Below are 22,213 nucleotides of genomic sequence, written 5' to 3' on the forward strand. Positions count from 1 at the left end.
TTCATTACTTCTTATTTCGTTTATTTATTTCCTTATTTCCTTTCCTCATGGGGCTATTTTTCCCTGTTGAAGCTCGTGGGCTTATAGCATCTTGCTTTTCCAACCAGGGTTGTAGCTTGGTTAGTCATAATAATAATAATAATAATAATAATAATAATAATAATAATAATAATTATTATTATTTCAATAAAGGGGTCGGTTGCCTGATGCGCCCTCTCCAATGCCTTCGATTAAAGGCATCCTCTTCCACCAAACCACTTTTCTCCATATCTTCCTTTAACTTACCTCGCCATCTAGTTCTCTTCATCCCCCTCGACCTCCCTCCTCCTAACCAATCCCTCAACATATTGCAAATACCATTCGTTTTACTTTTATTCCTGAGAAGCAATCCCCGCAGCTTCACACCTTTTGTAAATACACGGTATCTATATAATTTAATGCCATAACCTTTCGATCCATAGCTATCAACCTATAATTCAATTATCATACAAAATCCCCAAATATTCTAAAACATGTTTACATTATCATACAGTAAAATATTTTACAGGAAACAAGAGCTTAGATATCTATTATTATTATTATTATTATTATCATTATTATTAATATTATTATTAGCTAGGCTACAACCCTAGTTGGAAAAGCAGCATGTTATAAGCTCAAGGGCTCCAACAAGGAAAATAGCCTGGTGATGATAGGAAATACAATCACATTCTGTCTCTTTCTTCTTCAATTGCACAAAAAAATTGTATTATTAAGAGTTTTTTAAGATTTTCAGTGACCAATCTATTCTGAGGAAATGTTTCGACTTTTTCAATCTACCTTGTTTCGACTGTTACTTTGCTGTCTGGTCTTCATCTGCTGAATCTCATCTTAATTTGTTGGACATGAACTTTCGGTCTATTGAATTTCTTATTCTTGATCTAAATATTAATTTCTGGCACCATCGTTCAGTTACTTCGTTATGCATATTGCATAAGATTTTCCATAATTCTGATCCTCCTTTACAAATTCAGATATCGGACAGCACCATCCTCTTCGTAATACTACGTATGCAGTTAATTCTAATAGTCTTTCCTGCTCCATCATGAGGCTCAATACTAAACAGAATTCTATAAGTTTTATTTCAGCTGTGATCAAGTCATGGAATGATCTTCCTATACAAGTAGTTGAATCGGTAGAACTTCAAAAGTCCAAACTTGCAGCGAATGTTTTTATGTTGAAGAGGCTGACTTAAGTCTCTTTTTATTGTCTATTTTTGAAATATATATTCAAATGTTTTTACTGTTAAAAAAAAAAATTTTATTTGTTCATTACTTCTCTTGTAGTTTATTTATTTTCTTTCTTCACTGGGCTATTTTTCCCTAATGGAGCCCTTGGGCTTATAGCATCCTGCTTCTTCATCTAGGATTGTAACTTAGATAACAACAACAACAAAAACAATAATAATAATAATAATGATAATAATAATAATAATAATAATAATAATATCAATAATAATAATAATGATAATAATAAACCGATTGAATAGTGTACCTCCAAGAAAAAGAACTCTACCCCATGACAGTGGAAGACCATGGTACAGAGGCTATGGCAGTGAAATGGCACTGCCCAAGACTAGACCACAACGGTTTGATTTTGGAGTGCCCTTCACCTAAAACACCTGCTTAACATAGCTAAAGGGTCTCTTCTACCATTAATAAGTGGAAAGTAGCCACTGAACAATTACAGTGCAGTTGCTAACACCTGGAGTGAAGAAGAATTTCTCGGTTACATTAGTGTTATCAGGTGTATGAAGAAAGAGAAGAATGTTTAAAGAATAGGCCACACTATTCGGTGCATGTATAGGTAAGGTAAAAATGAGCCGAAACCAGAAAAGGATCCAGTGTAGTACTATCTGGCCAGTCAAGCAAGTCAAAGAACCCAATAACACAATAGCGTTAGTGTCTCAACGGGTGGCAGGTGCCTTGGCCAACCTACTACCTAAACAAGATAACTTTGACCACGAAATGACATAATGAAATCTCAAACTAATCCATAGGATTAACATACGTAGGTTTAGCACGCAGATGTTCTTCTACTATCTTTGACGTATTGTTACTAAAACAGCTTGAATACATTTTTTTGTATCAAGCACTAAAATAGTTAGAACCGTTCCTCCACCAGCAGAGTCAAGAATAGTACTATTTTATGTCCTTTATCATGATTATTCTATTCACTATGTGCACGCAGCCATGAAGTAAGCTCTCAACATAACCATTATTAATCTAAGCAATCTCCCTTAGAAGAGATTAACTATATGTAAACAAAGAAGAAACCAGAACAAAGAGAATTACAACTACACATTCTCTCTCTCTCTCTCTCTCTCTCTCTCTCTCTCTCTCTCTCTCTCTCTCTCTTGTATATATATATATATATATATATATATATATATATATATATATATATATATATATATATATATATATATATATATATATATATATATATATATATATATATATGTGTGTGTGTGTGTGTGTGTGTGTGTATATTCAGCTGCATAGATAAACAAAGAGATACACAATATATAAATTTACAGTTTGACTTAGAAATACTGCCTAAATATCTTTTGTTTACTTACTTTTGTGTGTGACTTTTGTTCTCTCTAATGATTAAAAAAAAAAAAACCTGACCCATGTACGCTGACAGTTTTGCTCATCTGTGCGTAAATGCATTTGTTTATTTCTCTGACAATCGACCAAAACTTTCCTTTTAATTTATCGTTTTCATTTTTTCCCGCCGAGATCACAGATAGCTGTTATACATCGGAGGCTCATCTTCCATCTAACGGGAATTTCTGTTGCATACGTCCTACTGATTTATGAAGTGACGTATATTTCCTAAATGACCCGTAAATCTTGGGCTATTTGTCGACTCCAACTACCACTAACAATCTATCTTGGTTCGTGACTACAGAATGCGAAAGAAAAGTTATTTATCTGACTTTGCCTCGTCCAGCTATAAAGCGCCAGTTCCTCGTAATTGAAAGACCAAGTTTAGCTAGAATTAGGCCTATTAGGCTTACTGTTCACGGACATTGAGGAGCTTCAAGGACTCAAATGCTCGTAGCCACTGGAGCTCTGACAGAACGAAAAGTCTTGGAAATTTTATGGTAAATTTCCCACATCGATATGACTATGGCGACTTGCTTGTAGTACCTGAAGTCAAAGGTAGCCATGTTGACTAAGATAAAATATTAAACAGTGAGGAAGAGGAGGTGGGAAAGAAATAGGAGAAAAAGGATAACAAGGCCAGGAGGGAGGAAAATGAGATGGCGGTTATATTAGCAACTTAATTTCTGTGTGGTCTGGAGAGTTCCTATTACGTTTTGTTTTATCTCGCTTCCTCATTCTCTTCCGAGATTGACCTCAAACACCCCGCCCAACGTCATATCCTGTTACCTTCAAACGCTCCTCAAATAGGACCTCGTAAAACTCAGCACGACGGCATGAAGGATATGATGGATATTACTCAGTTTGGTTGGTTGGTTTAGATTAAGGAGCGCTAGGGGGCTTGTGGGGTGATACAAACCTCTGGACTCGGCCTAACTAAAAAGGACAATCATTTCTCTCCACAATCCAACCCTTTGTTCCACCTCATACAATATAACAATGATATATAGTCACTATGTAATCAACATAGCACCTAAGTATTTACTCACTTTAAGCTATAGTGTGCAAGTTCAAAATGTTAAAATGTTTCCGATAATTCCCAAATGGATATTAACTTGTAGCAATAGGCCTATACAAACACGATGAGAGGAAATCCAGAGAGTTGACATTTCACCGTGAGTTGTGTGTGTGTGGGTGCGTAGGTATATGACTAAGGACATGACTTGGGCCTTTGTCCTGCAATGGACTAGAGACGAATATGGCAGCATAATCTGTCTCATTTCATATCAGAAAACAAAACATTGAAGAAAAACTCATTATACATGTCAGGGAATTTTTGTAGATTATTACACCAAATAATGATGACAGAAAATCAGCTCACAAATATCTTATCTACCGAAAATAAATATACTATTAATTATAAGAATAAAAAGATAAATAAATAAGTGAATATGTAAGGGATCTAGTTATTCTATATTTAATTGATACCATCTCCCAATACGACTTTAAGGTGAGTATTATATCACACCAGCAGTACAGCGTATAATTTTTGCATAATTCAGAACAGTAGCATTCATTACCATAATCCTATCTAAAATATGGTCTTTTTTTATAGCAAACTTTATTCATAAGAGATCTTTTGATAAATTAAAAACATATGCACCTGAATATTACTTTAACAGTAAAACACATCTACTACTCATTAGAAGTCAATTTTTTTCCTTTTGAAAAACACAGTCTATATATATATATATATATATATATATATATATATATATATATATATATATATATATATATATATATATATATATATATATATTTATAAATATATATATATATATATATATATATATATATATATATATATATATATATATATATATATATGTGTGTGTGTGTGTGTGTGTGTGTGTGTGTGTGTTGAATAAGCCATTTTCCTTAAGCAGCAAGTGGCTCCTGAGATAATATATATATATATATATATATATATATATATATATATATATATATATATATATATATAATACTGTATACGCCATTCTCCTTAAACAACATGTAGCTGCTGAGATAAAACAACAAACTATTTACTGCCACATTCATACTTTAACTGCTAAGTTTAAGGGAGAAGGAATAGAAAAATGGAATCGAGTGTCTAGTGCCGTCAAAAAAAAAAAAAAAAAAAAAAAACGGAGGGCATCGACGACGTAGGCCTTGTGCCATGAGGGTGAAACATGCAGAAGGTATTCAAGAGATTTCCTCTCAAACATTCCCCGTGGTAACCACGTTCATTTAATCAAACCCCCAAATTATTTGACTAAAAACATATGATGTCACAATGGACACTGCATGTCTCTAACATCGAACACACACACACACACACACACACACACACACACACATATATATATATATATATATATATATATATATATATATATATATATATATATATATAGATAGATAGATAGATATATATGAGAGAGAGAGAGAGAGAGAGAGAGAGAGAGAGAGAGAGAGAGAGAGAGAGAGTCATCATAACATTATCAATGTACTTCAAAAATCACTGTAAGGATAAGCACCTTGAGTCTAGGGAAACCATCTTTAAATCTTAGCCTTTATCACCATTTTAACATTGCTCTATTTTCTTATAAATAAGTATTAATTATCTAATTGAATAAACCTGTGTAAAATACTTTTTACTCGACAAAAAATACAAGAAAAAAAAAACAATTAGGCCTACGGTTTATCTTTTGATTGTTATATAAGATTCGCTGCTGCACTAAAATGCTTCCTGTTCACTTCCAGACGAGAAACAGGTTTAATAATAAGTAGCAACTTCTTAAAAACGCTTTTCTACATTTTTGGACATACATGTAATTCTAGGAAACATAACCTAACTATCTCACTTAAGAGACTCTCGCTTGACTCTTGGTCTAGATACAGTAATGCCTTGAAGAAGTCGAACGCCTTCAATACAGAGACATAAGCAGATGATTTCGGATGGAACTCTTCAAGCTCTGACTGTTTTCCAGCTTCCTTTCTACGTAGACAGAAGTTAAAGGTCTGTATAGATGGGTTTTAAGATTTAGTGTCAAATAACTATTTCCTCGAAAAGTGCTAACGACAAATTTGTCAGGTTGACGTAAAAGAAATGATTTTCTCAAGTATCCTCGCGATCAGTTCCACCAGCATCTCTCTCTCTCTCTCTCTCTCTCTCTCTCTCTCTCTCTCTCTCTCTCTCTCTCTCTCTCTCTCTACTACTACAAATAAAGTGTTTTTTTTATGAATTGCTAAAATCAGACGTGTAATGAAAGTGTATGGCATTCATTCCGCTATTAGTCTTATTACGAAACATCGGTTTTATATCATGATTGTGGATAATGTATAAGCCTAGTTCCGAAAGTTTTGCTCTGCCACATAATGTGTTCCATTTCTTAATGTTATTATAAGAATATGAAGGATAAATCTATGATTAAATTGAATGTTAGTCGAAGTGAAATCCTTCTAGCTCATGAATAATAAAAAAGCAGAGAATGAAGTTGAATGTCTCAAACCAACATCTGTTTAAGATGACAGTATGATCATGTAATGAGTCGAATTATCACTCTTATTCGAAGCCTTTCAAAAATGTTTCTTATCACATTTTAGTAGTTTCTGTTGTGACTCAAACGATAACCTTTAATATAAAAGTAGAACAATGCTTTAGCACTGCCCGTGGAAAGGGAAATATATAAGGCTCGATAGAGAATTCAGATTATGAAGCGCTGTTGCACAAGAACTTCCAAACCTTTTATGAGCAGCGTAGGCTGAAGATTCATATAATTAGAGTAATTTAAAAGTATCAAGATTTCCTATTAAAAGGCATACAGTTAAACTGGATTTATGTTCAAATACTTATTGATAATTTGAAAATCATGCACGTTAGGCCTAGTCCTCTTACCTCGAGTGGAAAATGAGTTTAGACTAAGCTTAGATCCAGTCTCCGAAAAGTCTATTAAAGTTATGTTCATAACTTTGCATGAAAGGTCTAGCATTTCTTGTTTCTTGTTGTCTACCTGCCATTCAACCTTCTTCTTACAAGACCTAATGTTACTTTTTTTTTTTTTTCATTAACTAAGCTAACATTGCTTTCCATGGAGCCGAATTCTATAACATGAATTTTGTTTTCAGGGTTGTGGAAACCTATTGGAAAAGTCCCGCTCAAGCTCGATTTTCATGTATTGTCTTCAACCTCACCATCTCTGTGAGCTAAGGATAGGGGTATAGGGGAGCCTAAAGGTCTACCTGCCGAGTCACAGCAGCCATTGCCTTGCTCTCCCTGGTCCTAGCTTGGGTGGAGAGGAGGTTGGGCGCAGATCATATGTATACAGTATATGGTCAGTCTCTAAGGCATTGTCCCTGCCCTTTGCCTCTACCATTCATAAGCGACATTTAAACCTTTAAACTGGCTGAAACGAAAACATTAGATTTCGTGAAACCTTTTGCAATTTCGTTGGTATGACTGACACTCGCTGGTGTCGGTTTGTCAGTAACCTAAACAAAATCACATTATCACCTTCGCAAGAAGATTATATTTTGATAGGCGTGTACTTATTTAGCTACTTAAATTTGTATGTTTTTTTTTAAAGGTCAAAAAAGGATACTTGCTATTGCGTGGTTAATTTTTATCCGATTTGCGTGAAACTAGTATTAAAATGTGCTCAATTCAATAGCCTATCTTGTGATTTAAAGGTTTAAAGACTGCTCATGAATGACAGGGTCTAAGGACAGTGACATTGCCCTATCAAGCAGGATAATGCCCAAGAGACTGACCATATACACATATGATCAGCGCCCAAGCAAGGACCAAGGAGGGCCAGGCAATGGCTGCTGATGATTCAGCAGATAGACCTATAGCCTCCTCCAAAACCCCCATCCTTAGCTCACAAGGATGGTGAGGTTGCAGCGACCAAAGACCCTAACAAGTTTGAGCAGGACTCGAACCCCAATCTGGTGTTCTCCAGTCAGGGACGTTACTATATCGACCATCACAAGCTGGTCAATGTGAAAAGTCTGATAACCATATCGTGGTCAATTATTATCCAATTTGCATAAAAATAGTACCTCAAATGTGCATAATTCAATTACTTAATTTGTGATATGCAACATGATCAAGGTCAAGGTCACAAAAAAGTAAAAACCGTTTTTTTCAATATCGTGGTCAAATTTCATGAATTATGGTGTGATGATTGGTCATGATCCAAGGACAAATTGATTAGATTTGGGAGTGATTGGTCAAAGGTCAAGGTAACGAGAAGGTAAAAGAAAGTATTCTTACTAAATCATCGTCAATTTTTTATTTGACTTGCATGAAACTCGTGGCAAATTGTGCATGAAATATTTTGTTGTGACATATACGGTGTATATAAACATATATATATATATATATATATATATATATATATATATATATATATATATATATATATATATATATATATATATTGCATATAAGTAGGCATACGAGGTCCATTCAAAAAGTATCCGACCTTGGTTCATAAAAGGAAAAATAATTCACCAATCAGCTAATTAGTTTTGTGGGAGTTGACAACACTCTTACTGCACATGTGTGTAAATTTTAAAATCTTTAGTGTGTGGCAGTACCCGCCTGTGAGGGCTAGAGTGCAGACATCCAGCACAAGCTCGTCGGATTTTCGTCCTTACACAACATGTCGGAGCGCATCAAGCAGCGCTACTGCATCAAGTTCTGCTACAAGCTTGGTGATACACAAGTGCAAACTATCTGGAAGATTAAGCAAGCCTTTGGTGATAAAGCCATGGGAATAACACAGATAAAGGAGTGGTATAATCGCTTCAAACATGGACAAACCTCAGTTGACAGCAAGCCACAGTCAGGCAGGCCATCCACCAGCAGAATCAAAGAATTCATTGAAAATGTTCGTCGAATATTGGAGGACGACCGTCGTATAACCATCAACGAAATTACTGAAGAAGTAAGAATAAGCACAGGTACAGAAATGTGGGTGGCGCGAAACTGGCAACTGCACCATGATAATGCATCTGCTCATTCTGCCCACTTAATCCCAGCTTATCTGGACAAAAACAACACTCCACTTGTTCGGAATCCTCCCTACTCTCCGGACATGGCACCTTGTGACTTCTGGCTGTTCCCTAAACTGAAAACAACCCTGAAAGGTAAGCGTTTTGAGTCCAGCGGGGACATTATTAGAAAAACGACAGCAGTGCTTTACAGCATCCGAATGTCAACATTCCAGAGATGTTACCAGCAGTGGCAGCACCGGTGGGAAAAGTGTTTACACTCCCAAGGGGAGTACTTTGAAGGTGATTGAATAAACAAATTTCAAATGTACAGTTTTTTTTCTTTATGGACCAAGGTCGGATACTTTTTGAATGGACCTCGTATATTTGAAATGGACATTGTATTTATATAGAGAATACTAAATCTAACACCTATCTTGGCAGTTCTAACCGAATGAAAATTGTAAATGATTTAGGTTACTTGAAGTGTTTAATTAATAAATTATCCTATCCATTCTCAGGTGAATCAAATTATCATCGGGGCTAAGTTGTATAAAAAAAGAGCAAAAACACCACTCCAGTGAATTTCCCATACAAGAAGGGTTTTCTTCAAATCGAAAGGTATGTTCTTGATTTGTGATCTTAAACGAGTTACTCTATTTGGCAATTAACTACGACTACTTAATTGTTTATATTTCGTGCTCAAGCTTAAAGGGAAGCTGGTTCTTCCACCGAGTAATCTTGAGTAATTTCCTTCTGAAAATCATAAGCTTGTATACAAAACCCTAGACATGGGGACAAGGGAGGGAGAATTGGTAACCAAGCCCAACTGGAGCCGGTTCGAAGCCCTCATAAATAGCGAGGGTTGGTGTTAGAAAGATATTCCACTGAAAACTAGTATGTTAAAGCCTAATAAGCAATGAACCATAATGTGGAACAATATTGGGCTAGATCGGACTCCGTGGACAAAACGCCACACTGATACTTCGCCCGTGACTCTGTGACTGGACTAGGGTTACTACAGCGTCCTGAGCGAGGGCAGCTTAATAAGTTAGGTTAAATGGGTTTAATGTTTTTATGTTGACCAGGCTGATTTGAGTCTTTTTATAGTTTATATATGACATATCTGTTTTGACGTTGTTCATAGCTTATATATGACATATCTTTTTGACGTCGTTTCTGTTTTTAGAATGATATATTGTTAATTTGTTCTAATCATTTATTTATTTCCTTATTTCCTTTCCTCATTGGGCTATTTTTCCTTATTGGAGCCCTTGGGCTTATAGCATCTTGCTTTTCCAACTAAGGTTGTAGCTTGGCTAATAATAATAATAATAATAATAATAATAATAATAATAATAGAGTGTGACAGCTCCGTATTGGGTCCATGACAAGGAAGGGAAAGGAAGTTGGCTGATCTCCCGAGGAAGATGAAAGTGGATTTTTTTTGGTGTTCGGGTAACCATTGATGGAGAGATAATAAAGCAAGGAAACTTGGTGATGGATACAAGTTTTTAGTGGAGTGAATGCTCATGGACGAAATGGAGCTGGTGTAGTTCTGTCATGGAAATAGAAGAAAACGGTGACGGAGGTGCATATGAGGAATGAACAAACCATGATACTGAAGAGTAAGTTATATTATTAGTGCATATGCACCACAAGCTGGTTGGGTGCACAGAAGACACATTTTCAAAATGACATGGGGACACCTAATTATTTATATGATTGGCAGTTTATGCTCTTAGATAATTAAAAGGACATCCTTTGAGAAGAAAACAAGGGAGGTAATGAGTGTGGGAGCTTAAGTAAAGGTAAGGTCATATGATGAGGCTTATACACAACTGAGAACAAAGAAATGCCTCAAGAAGGTGTTGAAAATATTGAAGATTAGAAATAAAAGTACAAAAGATATTACACATTTCAACCAAAATTAAAGATAAAAATAGTAAAAAACTTGGGAAGTTTGAAATCTTGAAAGGATGTAAAGTGTTTTTAACATCTACTGAATGTAGAAAATAAAAGACTAGTAAGAGAGGATGGACAACAGAACATATAAATCGTAATAAGTTCCTCTAGAGCAGCGGTTCCCAATTACTTTTGGTCATTAGCCCACTTTTTCCGAAATCCTAGCTCGCTGCCCCCATACCTTATCTGTTATTTTGTAAAACAAACTCTTAGTTTGTTGAACCTTTCTTTATTCAAATATTATTGAAACAAATATATCAAGAGGTACTATTACTTCTGTTGAAAATTAGGATAAAAAAATGCATACATATAATAAGGTTTAAAATAAATGGAAAGAAAAAACATTGAAATACCAATCAGTGAAAAAATGATGAATAAATCAATAAATACTTCTGCTGGAAATAAATTGAAAAATTTTATGTAAATAATCACTTCTTTTGTTGGAGTTAAGTGTAAAAAAAAATACATATATATATGTACTTGAAAAAAATCTTCGATAGTGTGAAAAATGACACCGATTTTAGATCATTTCAGTAATGCGAGGAGATAGTTTTGTAAGGCCACATCTGATGTAATTTTCTGGGTTCAGTCTATTTCTCTAGTTTTTTTGGATGATCAAAAGAACAAAAAGCCGGCCAAATGGTAAAAGCATTTTAACTGCTTCTAAACTTGCCGAAAGGGACTCTTTGTTACGGCATTTCCAGAATGAAGATAATATCATTGAGTTAAATTCTATTTGTATGAGCTTGCTCACTTTTATTTCAAATATTTCTTCTGAGAATCTACTTAGTTCATCTGGCAAATATTCAGAGTTACATGTGAATGGATTCTGAATCCAATCATAGTTGAATGGGTTAATTTCTTAATTTAAATGCACAGTCATTATATTCTCCATATCACTCAAGTGTATAGAATCTGCATCTTCCAAATGCTCCCCTAACTTAAGAAATGCAGCTATTCTGCCAGTTTTAAATTTTGAGTACCAAAAATCCCGTTCGCTACAAAATGCTTGTATTTCTTCATTCAATGAGATAACATTCCCTTGCAAGGATGTGTTCAGGGCATTTGTATCCAAAGATATGTCCACTAAATAGCACAGAATGGAAATCCTTTTTGGATTTCAGTTTCCCTGCTAAATTGTGCCCCTTATAGTCCAAAAACATTTCAATCTCAGTTTTGAGCAGAAATACTCGTTTGAGAATATTTCCTCGGGATAACTATCTGGTTGGAGCATGGGCCTATGACAACAGACAAGGATGCTCAGAGTCAACCTCTCCACACAACGAACTTAACAGTCTTGAGTTTAAAGCACTTGACTTAATGTAATCAACTATTTTCATGACATCACACATCACCTCCTCCAAATCAGGTTGCAAAGACTTAATTGCCAGTGCTTGACGATGGATAATACAGTGTTGCAAGAACTGAAAGAATTTCCTTTTTCACATACGGTAAAAAACCTGAGTTAGCACCTAGCATAGATGGAGCTGTAACTCCAATGGGGATTTTACAATTTAGTTGCATATCTGCTTCATTAAAAATACGTAAACTTTTCTTAATACATCCCCACCCTTTGTAGTCATTTCAAGTGGAATGCACATAAGTAGATCTTCAATTTCCCTTTCTCCTTTGTACCAGATGTATACCTTCAATTCTGCATCACTCACGATATAAATTGTTTCATCCAGTTGCATGTCGAAGATACTACTGTTTTTTACCTGTGAAATTAATTGATCCTAAATACACTTTGAAATTTCATCTAAATGAAAATGAAATGAAAATCATAACGGCCATTACCCCCATCAATTATGAAATTACCCCCGGAGGGGTAATTTACCCCTATTTGAGAACCATTGCTCTAGAGGTAAGTGATAATAAACAATTCATAGTTAATATATATATATATATATATAAATATATATATATATATATATATATATATATATATATATATATATATATATATATATATAAAGGCAACAGGACGAGACTTGATCCTAGTAGTGACAATATTAGGAGAGGAAGAAGTGAAAATCATAAATAGCCTAATGGAAAAGATCTTTGATCAAACGATGATACCAGATAAGTGGAGGAAATGGATGGATATTGATACCAATTTCCAAAAGGAAATGTGACGTACGAGAGTGCAGTAATTATAGAGTTATTACATTCATGTCTTACCCCTTGAATATATTCAAAAGAATAATCGATGCTACATTAACAGAGGGAGTATAATTAGGATGTGAAAGCCTTGAATTTGTGAAGAGGTTTGAAATAGAAGGATGTCTATTGTAACGAGAAAGGACAGAATTAGACATAAGTAGATTAGACGGAAAACTAAAGGGGAGACAGTGATGATACGGACACTTACAAAAAAGTAGGAAGGCCATATTATTATCATTATTATTATTTTTATCATTATTATTATTATTATTATTATTATTATCATTATTATTATTATTATTATTATCATTATCTAAGCTACCACCCTAGTTGGAAAAGCAGGATGCTATAAGCCCAAAGGCTCCAACAAGAAAAATAGCCCAGTGAGGAAAAGAGATAAGGAAATAAACTACGAGACAAGTAATGAACAATTAAAATGAAATATTCTACGAACAGTAACAACATCAAAATAAATCTTTTATATATAAACTAAAAACTTCAAAAGAAAAAAATTACCAAGAGGAAGAAAAATGATTGAATAGTGGGCTCTATATAGTGTACCCTCCAGCAGGAGAACTCTACCCCAAGACAGTAGAAGACATGGCACATAAATAATGCTAAAGAGTTGGGGGGTATAGAGTAGAAGGAGGGAGCTAGACCGAAAAAAAGGCCTTCTCTACGGCCTTTAAGAGGAAAGGAACTTGATGAAGCGGAAGCGAATCCCAGAAAGTAAGCGCGACCCCGTATGGAGACGGGACTAAGCTGAGAACAAAAATATGAGTAAATAAGGAAAGCGTTGTTTAACTCCGGCTTGCATATGTTTTTATATCAACGCTAGTCAAGCAATTGTCAACAGAGATTATGCACTTTACATAATTTCACAAAAATATAATTCTAAGCTTCCTTACCTAATCATGATAGGTATAGTAAAAGTATTTCGAAAAAAAAAAAATAACTTTTAGGGGTTTCTATGTTTAAACTCTTTGGAACGACATTAATTCATCAAAAAGAAACTAAGCTATGTGTGCCTAACAGATCCCTCTGCATAGAATATTGCAAGCATAACGGGATGAAATAATTCGTTCATACAATGCCGTTACTCCGGTCTGCAAAAACACACACACACACACACACGCATGATTACAACGCAGAGCCCATGAGTATGCATATTTGTCAAACCGATATTTTGCACGTATATTAATTTTTGCATCATGGTAAATAATTAACCATTCTAGGTCAGGATATAAGTTAATTCTGTCCAACCATATTCCAAATCAGAATTCCTCTGCTCTAACAATGCATTATGCAAAGTTCTCATTTTTTTCAGTTATTAAAATATCAAATATAGTATATATCTCATTATTTATTACATAGAGGAAATACATTCATTACAAAACGACGGATATGTTTAATGCTCGGAAACTCATTAACGTAGCTCGTGCTCTGGCCGTGGCACGATCCTGGATCACTGACTTGTGGCTGGAAAAGCAAATTAGACCAGTTCGACTAGAACAGATATGTTGGGGTGAACTGGCAGAATCTTCTTCTCTCCGGAGCTGCTAGGATCCAGGGTCTCCACGTCACACATGTAATATGGATTGACATCAATCACTCAATGCACGTTCTGATGTCAATCTTACGTTTGGATGTATGGAATCCTTTTCAAGATTGAAAAGCGTTTGTGCTGTTCCAATTTAGAACTAGATGATAATTGGTCCAATGATGATGCTTGACTGATAAACCGCATCTGTATGTTGAGGTCCAAAATCATCTAAACAAAAAGGATGAACTCCAAGAAGACATTTTGATAAAAAAGAGGTTTCATAAGGATCATGCTTTCAGTTACATGAGAAAAAATTAATTCTGTAGTTTTAAATTAGAGGTGGCAATAATGGACACATAATGGGGTTAAAACGAACGACTAAATGATATTGAAAAGGAAATGTTTATGAAAATTCATTTCTATATTGAAGACTTTGAACTACATAACTGTATGATTAAGTTTCTTTTGTCTGTCTTGGCAATGTTACAAAATGCATTTTTTTTTTTTTTTTTTAGGTACTTGATTCTTTTCTAGCCTTTCGGTAGATTATGATTTTATTTTCTATTTTTCCCACTATCATCATTATCAGTAGCAACAGCTCAGATATAAGTAGTAATTGTACATGTTTTTTTTTCAGATACTTAGCGTAAGTCATCCCTTATTTTTCTTCCAGATAAACCCATCAGTAGGTAACCATTTTGAGTTATCAGGATTTTGAGTGTGTTTGATCTCAGGATTCCTACTCCACAGTGCCTGGCTACTTTCGTCACGTTTACTTATCAGATTTCACTCTTATTCTGGAAAATGGCCAGTCCTCACATCATTATGCTTCCTTTGGATGGTCCAATTAGTTTAGACAAGACTGTGGATCAGGTTTTGATGGAAAACCCAGATCAACCTATACTCATAGCACCTTTGGAGGACCCGCTTGATAAATTCCAACACACTGGCCCTAGTATTACCTTATCTACGCAACAGTATGACGTTAAACATGAGGATCTAACTCGACAAGCATATATACCAGCCAGATTTCCTCAAACTATGGTGATTTGTCCAGAAATACAAATAACTCATGCAGGTAAAATTGGTAAAAGGAAGCTCACAAGCTCTGAAAGATATACACCATACACCAAGAAAAGAAATACTGGTTATCAGAGTTGCAAGCCGCTTAAGTCTTTGAGTGACAATTGTATGAAGTTCTCTCAGAACCTTTCAAGAAATGTTTATGCCTCTAGGGATTTACAGCGAAGGCCATCGTCATCTGCAATCACTTTAGACGCCACCCGAAACGAAAAAAAGCAGCCATGGATTCACGCAAAACCTGCGCCTCCTCAAACCCTGATGGCTTCTGCAAAAGTGCAAAGATTTCCTGAATCCGGATTTGTTGGTACAGAGAAAAGTTATAAAAGAAATAAACCATTTACTGAGAAAGGAGAGTCCAGTGCTCTGACTTTCAAGTATTCCAAGCCTTCTCTTGATGTTTCCAGAAATAATTCTGCAACTAAGAAAATACAGAAATTACAATCAACTTCTGCAATACCTTTCAATGCCGCCCAAGAATCAAAGGGACAGCTCAAGGCCCTAGCAAAATCTTCTATAAGTAAACTGCTCACCAGCAAAAACAAGAAGGAATCAAAAACATACACAGAGGTCTCCTCACATTCAACCAACCCTGAAAACCTTAACACAGAACTAGTGACTCCTCCAAACGTCACAAAAAATTTATACTCTCCCAAAGAAATAAAAGACCAGCCAATAACTCCATCATTTTCCCCAGATTTATTTAACACCCTGCAAGCAAGAGAACAGCCAACATCTTCAGGAATGATCACGAATTCATTTATCCCTCACACAACAAAAAACCAGCACACTTCTTTTCATTCTGTTGCCAAAGATGTAAACTTGAATTCGGCACGTCAGGGTTCCCTGGCATCTTCCGTTGGTACCAGCAGTAATTTGATAGATCTTACACAACCACAGAATCAAGCACCATCTACGTCCTTTAGAGACCTTTCCTCAGATATAAAGGGCTCTCCATTTTCAGGCGGATACTCAGAAGCGCCTCAGTTTCAGGATAGGGGCCCAATTAATCATTCGGAGTTTTGGAGATGCTTAGATACCCTAACTGAATCCCTCGAAGAAGATATGTTTGACGAAAATGATTTTGAAACCATAGCACTGGATGACATTTATGAAATTGGAAGTAAGGAGTTAGGCTAAACTACACTGCATAAACATTTAAATACTTAGGAAGGAAAACATTTGTGCAAATGATGAGGCTAAAAGTCATAATTTGCTTGTTTCTGAGAGGAATACAATCTTGCACTGACTGTTGCAATACTTGTAATCTTTTCAAATTTTTAAATTGTTAACCTTTTTTATCGTTTATTCTTTTAATTCTATGATGGAAAATCTCTTGCCAACATTTACCAACAAAGGAATTTCTAATCTTATTTTTGAGAGAAATGTAAATCACTTTTTATCAACTTGAACTATGTAATAAAACTAAGATATTTACATGAAGTGAAATATAACCTGTCAGTTATTTGTATGAAAAAAATTGTAAACTTATCTTGACTTGATCATAAAAATTTATAAAAGAACTTATTGTGCTTTAATAATATAAAGACTCAATGGACGAATAAGAACAGTATATAAAGATGTAAGTGAAAATGTTTCACGAATGCATAACGCATTATGTTCCTTTTTAATTAAGTTTTCCAAAGGATATATTTCAAAAGTAGTTTATGAAAAGCCTTGTAATATCACATATGGTATATAGGCATGAATATACAGTTTGTATGCATATTTAAACAAAATACTTGGTCTACTAATGTTTGAAGGGGAATATAATAAAATCCTTAGCTTATGCATTTACGTTTTATGTTATGTTCTTTAGTGAACTCATTCTTATCAATAAAATCATTCAAACTTTCCTCAGTATTTCATTATATGCTATATTACAATGTTTAAATGCCAATGGTGAAATATGACTATCCCTCAATTTATATAATGCTAATTTCTTTTAATATACTAAACTCTGATTTAGTTAAGAACAGTTAGAAAATGTTAAGATATTATTCATCTCATATTTAATGGCCTAAATAAATAATAATATATGCATCTGTGGAGTCAATGATTTCACTAACAATCTACACTTTAATTCTATTCTGGGCGTTTCCCATATAATTTCATTTGTTTGCCAGGTCTGAAGGACTCTAACTAGAGCAAAACTGGTTGAAATCTATTAGAATCGAGTCTTCAACATCGGACACATAATATACATGCATATATATATATATATATATATATATGTATATATATATATATGTATGAATGTATGTGTATATATATATATATATATATATATATATATATATATATGTACATATATATATATATATATATATATATATATATATATATATATATGTGTGTGTGTGTGCGTGTGTGTGTATGCTTGTGTATTAATGTGTATGTATATATATATATATATATATATATATATATATATATATATATATATGCTCTGAATATTTTGAAAGGTGGCTGAATGTTGAAGGTAATAGGAAGCCATATATAACTGCTGTTGCAGGTATAGAGGTGTCAGTGATAGGAGATGAGAATGAGAGATATAAATGGGTTGAGGTGGTTTGGCTATGTAGAGAGATTGAAAAAATGGCAGTCTGCTGTAAAGGGTGATGGCGGCAAGAGTTGATAGGAGAAGTACAAGAGGAAGGCCAAGGTTTGGAAGGATGGATGAAGTGAAGAAAGCTTTGTGTAATAGGAGGATAGATATAAGGGAGGTAAAAGCGTACCAGAAATAGGAATGAATGGCCAGCGATTTTGACACAGTTCCGATCGGCCCTCCTGCTTCCTCCAATTGCCTTGGTGATCACTGAGGTAGCGGCTATAGGAAATTCAGCATAAGAAGCTTCATTGCCGTGGATAACGGCAAAGGGTGGGTTGTGGCACCCTAGAAGTACCAGCCAAACTTTGTCAAATCCCATCAGGTCGGGGGGAACGAAGAGAAGAGAAATTGCCTTTAATTTTCTTTATGTCGGATACCACTCAAAATTTGGGAAGTGCCCTGGTAGATAGATAGGTAGTATATGTGGAGGTATGTATGTATGTACATACTACAACAAATGCAGCCCTTTCTAGTCCACTGCACGACAAAGGCCTTAGAAAAGTCCTTATTCATGTCTGGTCTTTGGCCAGTTTTCTTCATTACGATGGCCAGTGCGGATTTGTTGATGATGGAAGGCTTTTGTCTAATTGCTCTCAGCAAACCAACTTATCAAGGGTGGCCCTGACTAGTACAGCTTTGCTGATCATGGTGATACACAAACCTTTTCACAGCGTTAAAGTATCCCCACTCAGTATACATATCTATATCAGTTGTGGTATCCGATGTGGTAACGTCCCAGTAGCGTTATTATAAATGGTCGCTGCAAACTCTCCATTCTTGTGAGCTAAGGATGGGGGTTTGGGGGACCCTATAGGTCTATTTGCTGAGTCATCAGCAGCCATTGCTTGGCTCCCCCTTGGTCTTAGCTTGGGTGGAGAGGGGGCTTGGGCGCTGATCATATGTATATATGGTCAGTCTCTAGGACATTGTCCTGCTTGATAGGGCAATGTCACTGTCCCTTGGCTCTGCCATTCATGAGCGGCCTTTAAACCTTTAAAGTCATGTAATTTAGAATAACGCTACTGCTAAAAATAAGATATTTGAATTCCAAAATTACTCCTCCACGATGAGGACGAAAGCCATTACTTGATCCAGTCATCTTTCTTAAGATTAAAAATTGTAATTGTGTGAAAGAAAAAAAGGAGGAAATTCTAAGTAAAAATTAATTGATTAATTACCATCAGTTAATTACGAGTGTTTTACATCACTCATCTTACATAAATGTTTGTTAATATGATGAACATTATTATTTTTGAGATGAGAGTCCTTCCATGATAAACCTACATGAAAGTTTTAATTAATAAAAAAAACTTATGTATGGAGCTTTTCTTTATCATTAATCAGGAATTTCTTTTTAGTGGTCGTGTACACACACGCACATATATATATATATATATATATATATATATATATATATATATATATATATATATATATATATATATATATATATATATATATATATATATATATATATATATATGTTGCTCTGTCCTCTTAGTTCTCTATTACCCCCGCTAAATTAATACACTAATACTAATTTCCACTTTCTATTCTTTGCAAACCTTGTAACTCTTGAACTGCTTTCAGTAGAATCTCTTCACTATCCTTCACTATCAGAACAGTAATATCTCGCGACACCAACTATTCCGCACCTCATTTGCCATCACTTTTTTGTCCATCTCAAAACTTCCCACTTAAATCCACAGCCTTTTTTCTGGCTTAGTGTAACTCCATCACTAAAGACATTGACAAGCATTAGAGATATAACATATCCTCGTTTCAAGACCTAATTTCCACCAGTCACTCAGCTTGTCTTCACAAATCCATGCATGAATCACCTCTATCATCAGGAATTTTAATTGCATCCTAACAATAATGCCCCCTATTTTATTCTATCATTTGTATTTCCGAATTCCAAAGATACCCCATAAGGATTGTAGCCTTTGTTTTTCAAAATTTTCTCATACATCCTCGTCTCAGACCTAATTCCCACCAGTCGCTCGTCTTGCTTTTCTGAATTCCACAGATGTCCCATACACACTGTTTCCCTTACCTTTTCAAACTTTTCTCATAACTGTTCCACACCAAACACTTGACCCACAAACACGCTACCTTTACTAAACCTACATTTTTTCCCATTATTTCTTCTGTCGCCGGTCGAGCATTATCCTTAAATGACATCCGACCACCAAAGTTCCCTGGTGTACTAAGCAATGTTATGAGCCCTACCCCCTCCCCCCCTCATTCACGTTTTCAACGTAAGAATTATACTTCTCATTTGGAACCTTTTCCTCATCTATCCATACTTTACAAAAGTTGTTTAACCAGAGCACAATATTATCAGCAATGTAATGCAGAATATTACATGCACTCATACTGCATTAGCTTTTCTCTCTGCATTAATTAACTGTGAACAGATAAAAAGTAATGAAGATTATACACATATCATGATATTTGCGTATAAATGTATTGGTAACCACAAAGAATCTATGGTTTATATAAATAAAAATGAGATAAGAACACCGCAGTTTTAAGATTCCAAAATGCAAAATTGGTACCTCAACCTCACTCACACTACGAACAGGTAACTGAATCTACAAGAGATGAAGAGTGAGTTTAGTAGTAGTAGTAGTAAAATTAGCAGTTAAGGATGGTGTTCATTCCGGAAGAATATTGGACGTTAGAGAGCTAGAGAGGGAGAGTTCCGTACCTATACTGTAAAGGAAAATGTACGACCCTTTGCTGGCAGGCAATGTGTTCGATTTTAAGTCGATGCAGTGTATGTTATATCAATTTCCAATACCTAGACGCTTAATGCTGTTCCTTATATAATAGAATGAAATCTGTAACGAATTACTTAAATATTGAAATTGTTTGAACACCAGAAGTGTTTATGAATAACAGCCATCCAAATAAAGCGGAACAGCGCTGGGAAAGTAATGTATAATTTACTGTTATTGGAAATAACCAGGTTGAAAAAAAAAAAAATCACTGGCAGAAGTATCCGAACACGGAGTATCAAAATGACGAAATTATTATTAAAATACTTTTATCTATGGATTACTCAAAACAAAATAATTCTAAAATCAGCACAAATTTTGCAGAAGATCGATCATCCAGCTAAAATTGTCCCCTGATACGACCTGGAACTTCAAATAACAGAACAAGCAAAGCACTGGAATATTCCTTATACCTTTATAAAAGCTGATGCCTTCCTATTCAGGTAACAGAGGCATTGAAAAGCACACACGTAATTTACGGAAAGTTGGAAAGACGAGAGAAATGTTAGTTGCAATTTTGCAAGGGCGATGCGATCCTTTACATAACCCAGCTATAAATGCCTCCAACTTCTGCTATTTTTAACAGGTTTTGTTGGTCTCTCTATATTATTCTCTAATAAAAATTATTTCATATAATAATCTTATTACCAATAATAATAACGATAATATAGATAATAACAACAACAGTAATAAGTAATAATAACAGTTACTAACAGACAAAAGTTCAAAGCAAGAAAATGAGGATTCATCAAAATGGAAAAGTAAACTGCATCATTTCTTTTTTTATTATAATTTAATTTTAGAATTTTATATTACTGGCATTTCAAATGTTTTTAATATATCATTTTTGCTTGCAGTATATCTATCCACCTATTTATTTATACATCTATAAGTGCATATATATATATATATATATATATATATATATATACATATATATATATATATACACACATACAATATATACAAAGAAAAGTTGCCAGAAAAAACAAAAATAAACATAAGTAAAATAAATGTTACATTAACACAAATAGGCTATAGAAATACATGGTTAATAACTATCGAGACACTTGAAAATCTGTTTCTATAAATCTTGGTTAACATTAATGTTTGCTGTATTATTATTTTCATATTTCATTATTGCCAACTAGACAAAAATACGTTTAAGGATTTGTTAGGAGGATAGACAGAAGCATGTAATACCTCATCGTGTTCTACTTCCTTCTATGCGACATTTAATGTTACACTGATTCAAATGATTTTGACACATCTATATAATAAGAGCAAGTGTATGGCTATATATACATATAATTATACATATGTACTTCTTTCCAGTCACGCTCACCGGAATTACAAGACGTATAACTATTCGGTC

General features: G+C 34.5%; 1 protein-coding gene across 1 annotated transcript; it reads left to right on the forward strand.

Moving 5' to 3' along the window:
- The first annotated feature begins 5,612 nt into the window (after nucleotides 1-5,612).
- On the forward strand, nucleotides 5,613-17,217 carry LOC137657804 (uncharacterized). Its single transcript, XM_068392328.1, has 3 exons — nucleotides 5,613-5,715; nucleotides 9,215-9,314; nucleotides 15,038-17,217. Exon 3 carries the CDS (start codon nucleotides 15,169-15,171, stop codon nucleotides 16,582-16,584), a length of 1,416 nt encoding a protein of 471 aa, XP_068248429.1. The 5' UTR covers nucleotides 5,613-5,715; nucleotides 9,215-9,314; nucleotides 15,038-15,168; the 3' UTR covers nucleotides 16,585-17,217.
- The last annotated feature ends 4,996 nt before the right edge of the window (nucleotides 17,218-22,213 follow it).

Source organism: Palaemon carinicauda, chromosome 18, assembly GCF_036898095.1.
Source record: "Palaemon carinicauda isolate YSFRI2023 chromosome 18, ASM3689809v2, whole genome shotgun sequence".
Lineage (NCBI taxonomy): Eukaryota > Metazoa > Arthropoda > Malacostraca > Decapoda > Palaemonidae > Palaemon > Palaemon carinicauda.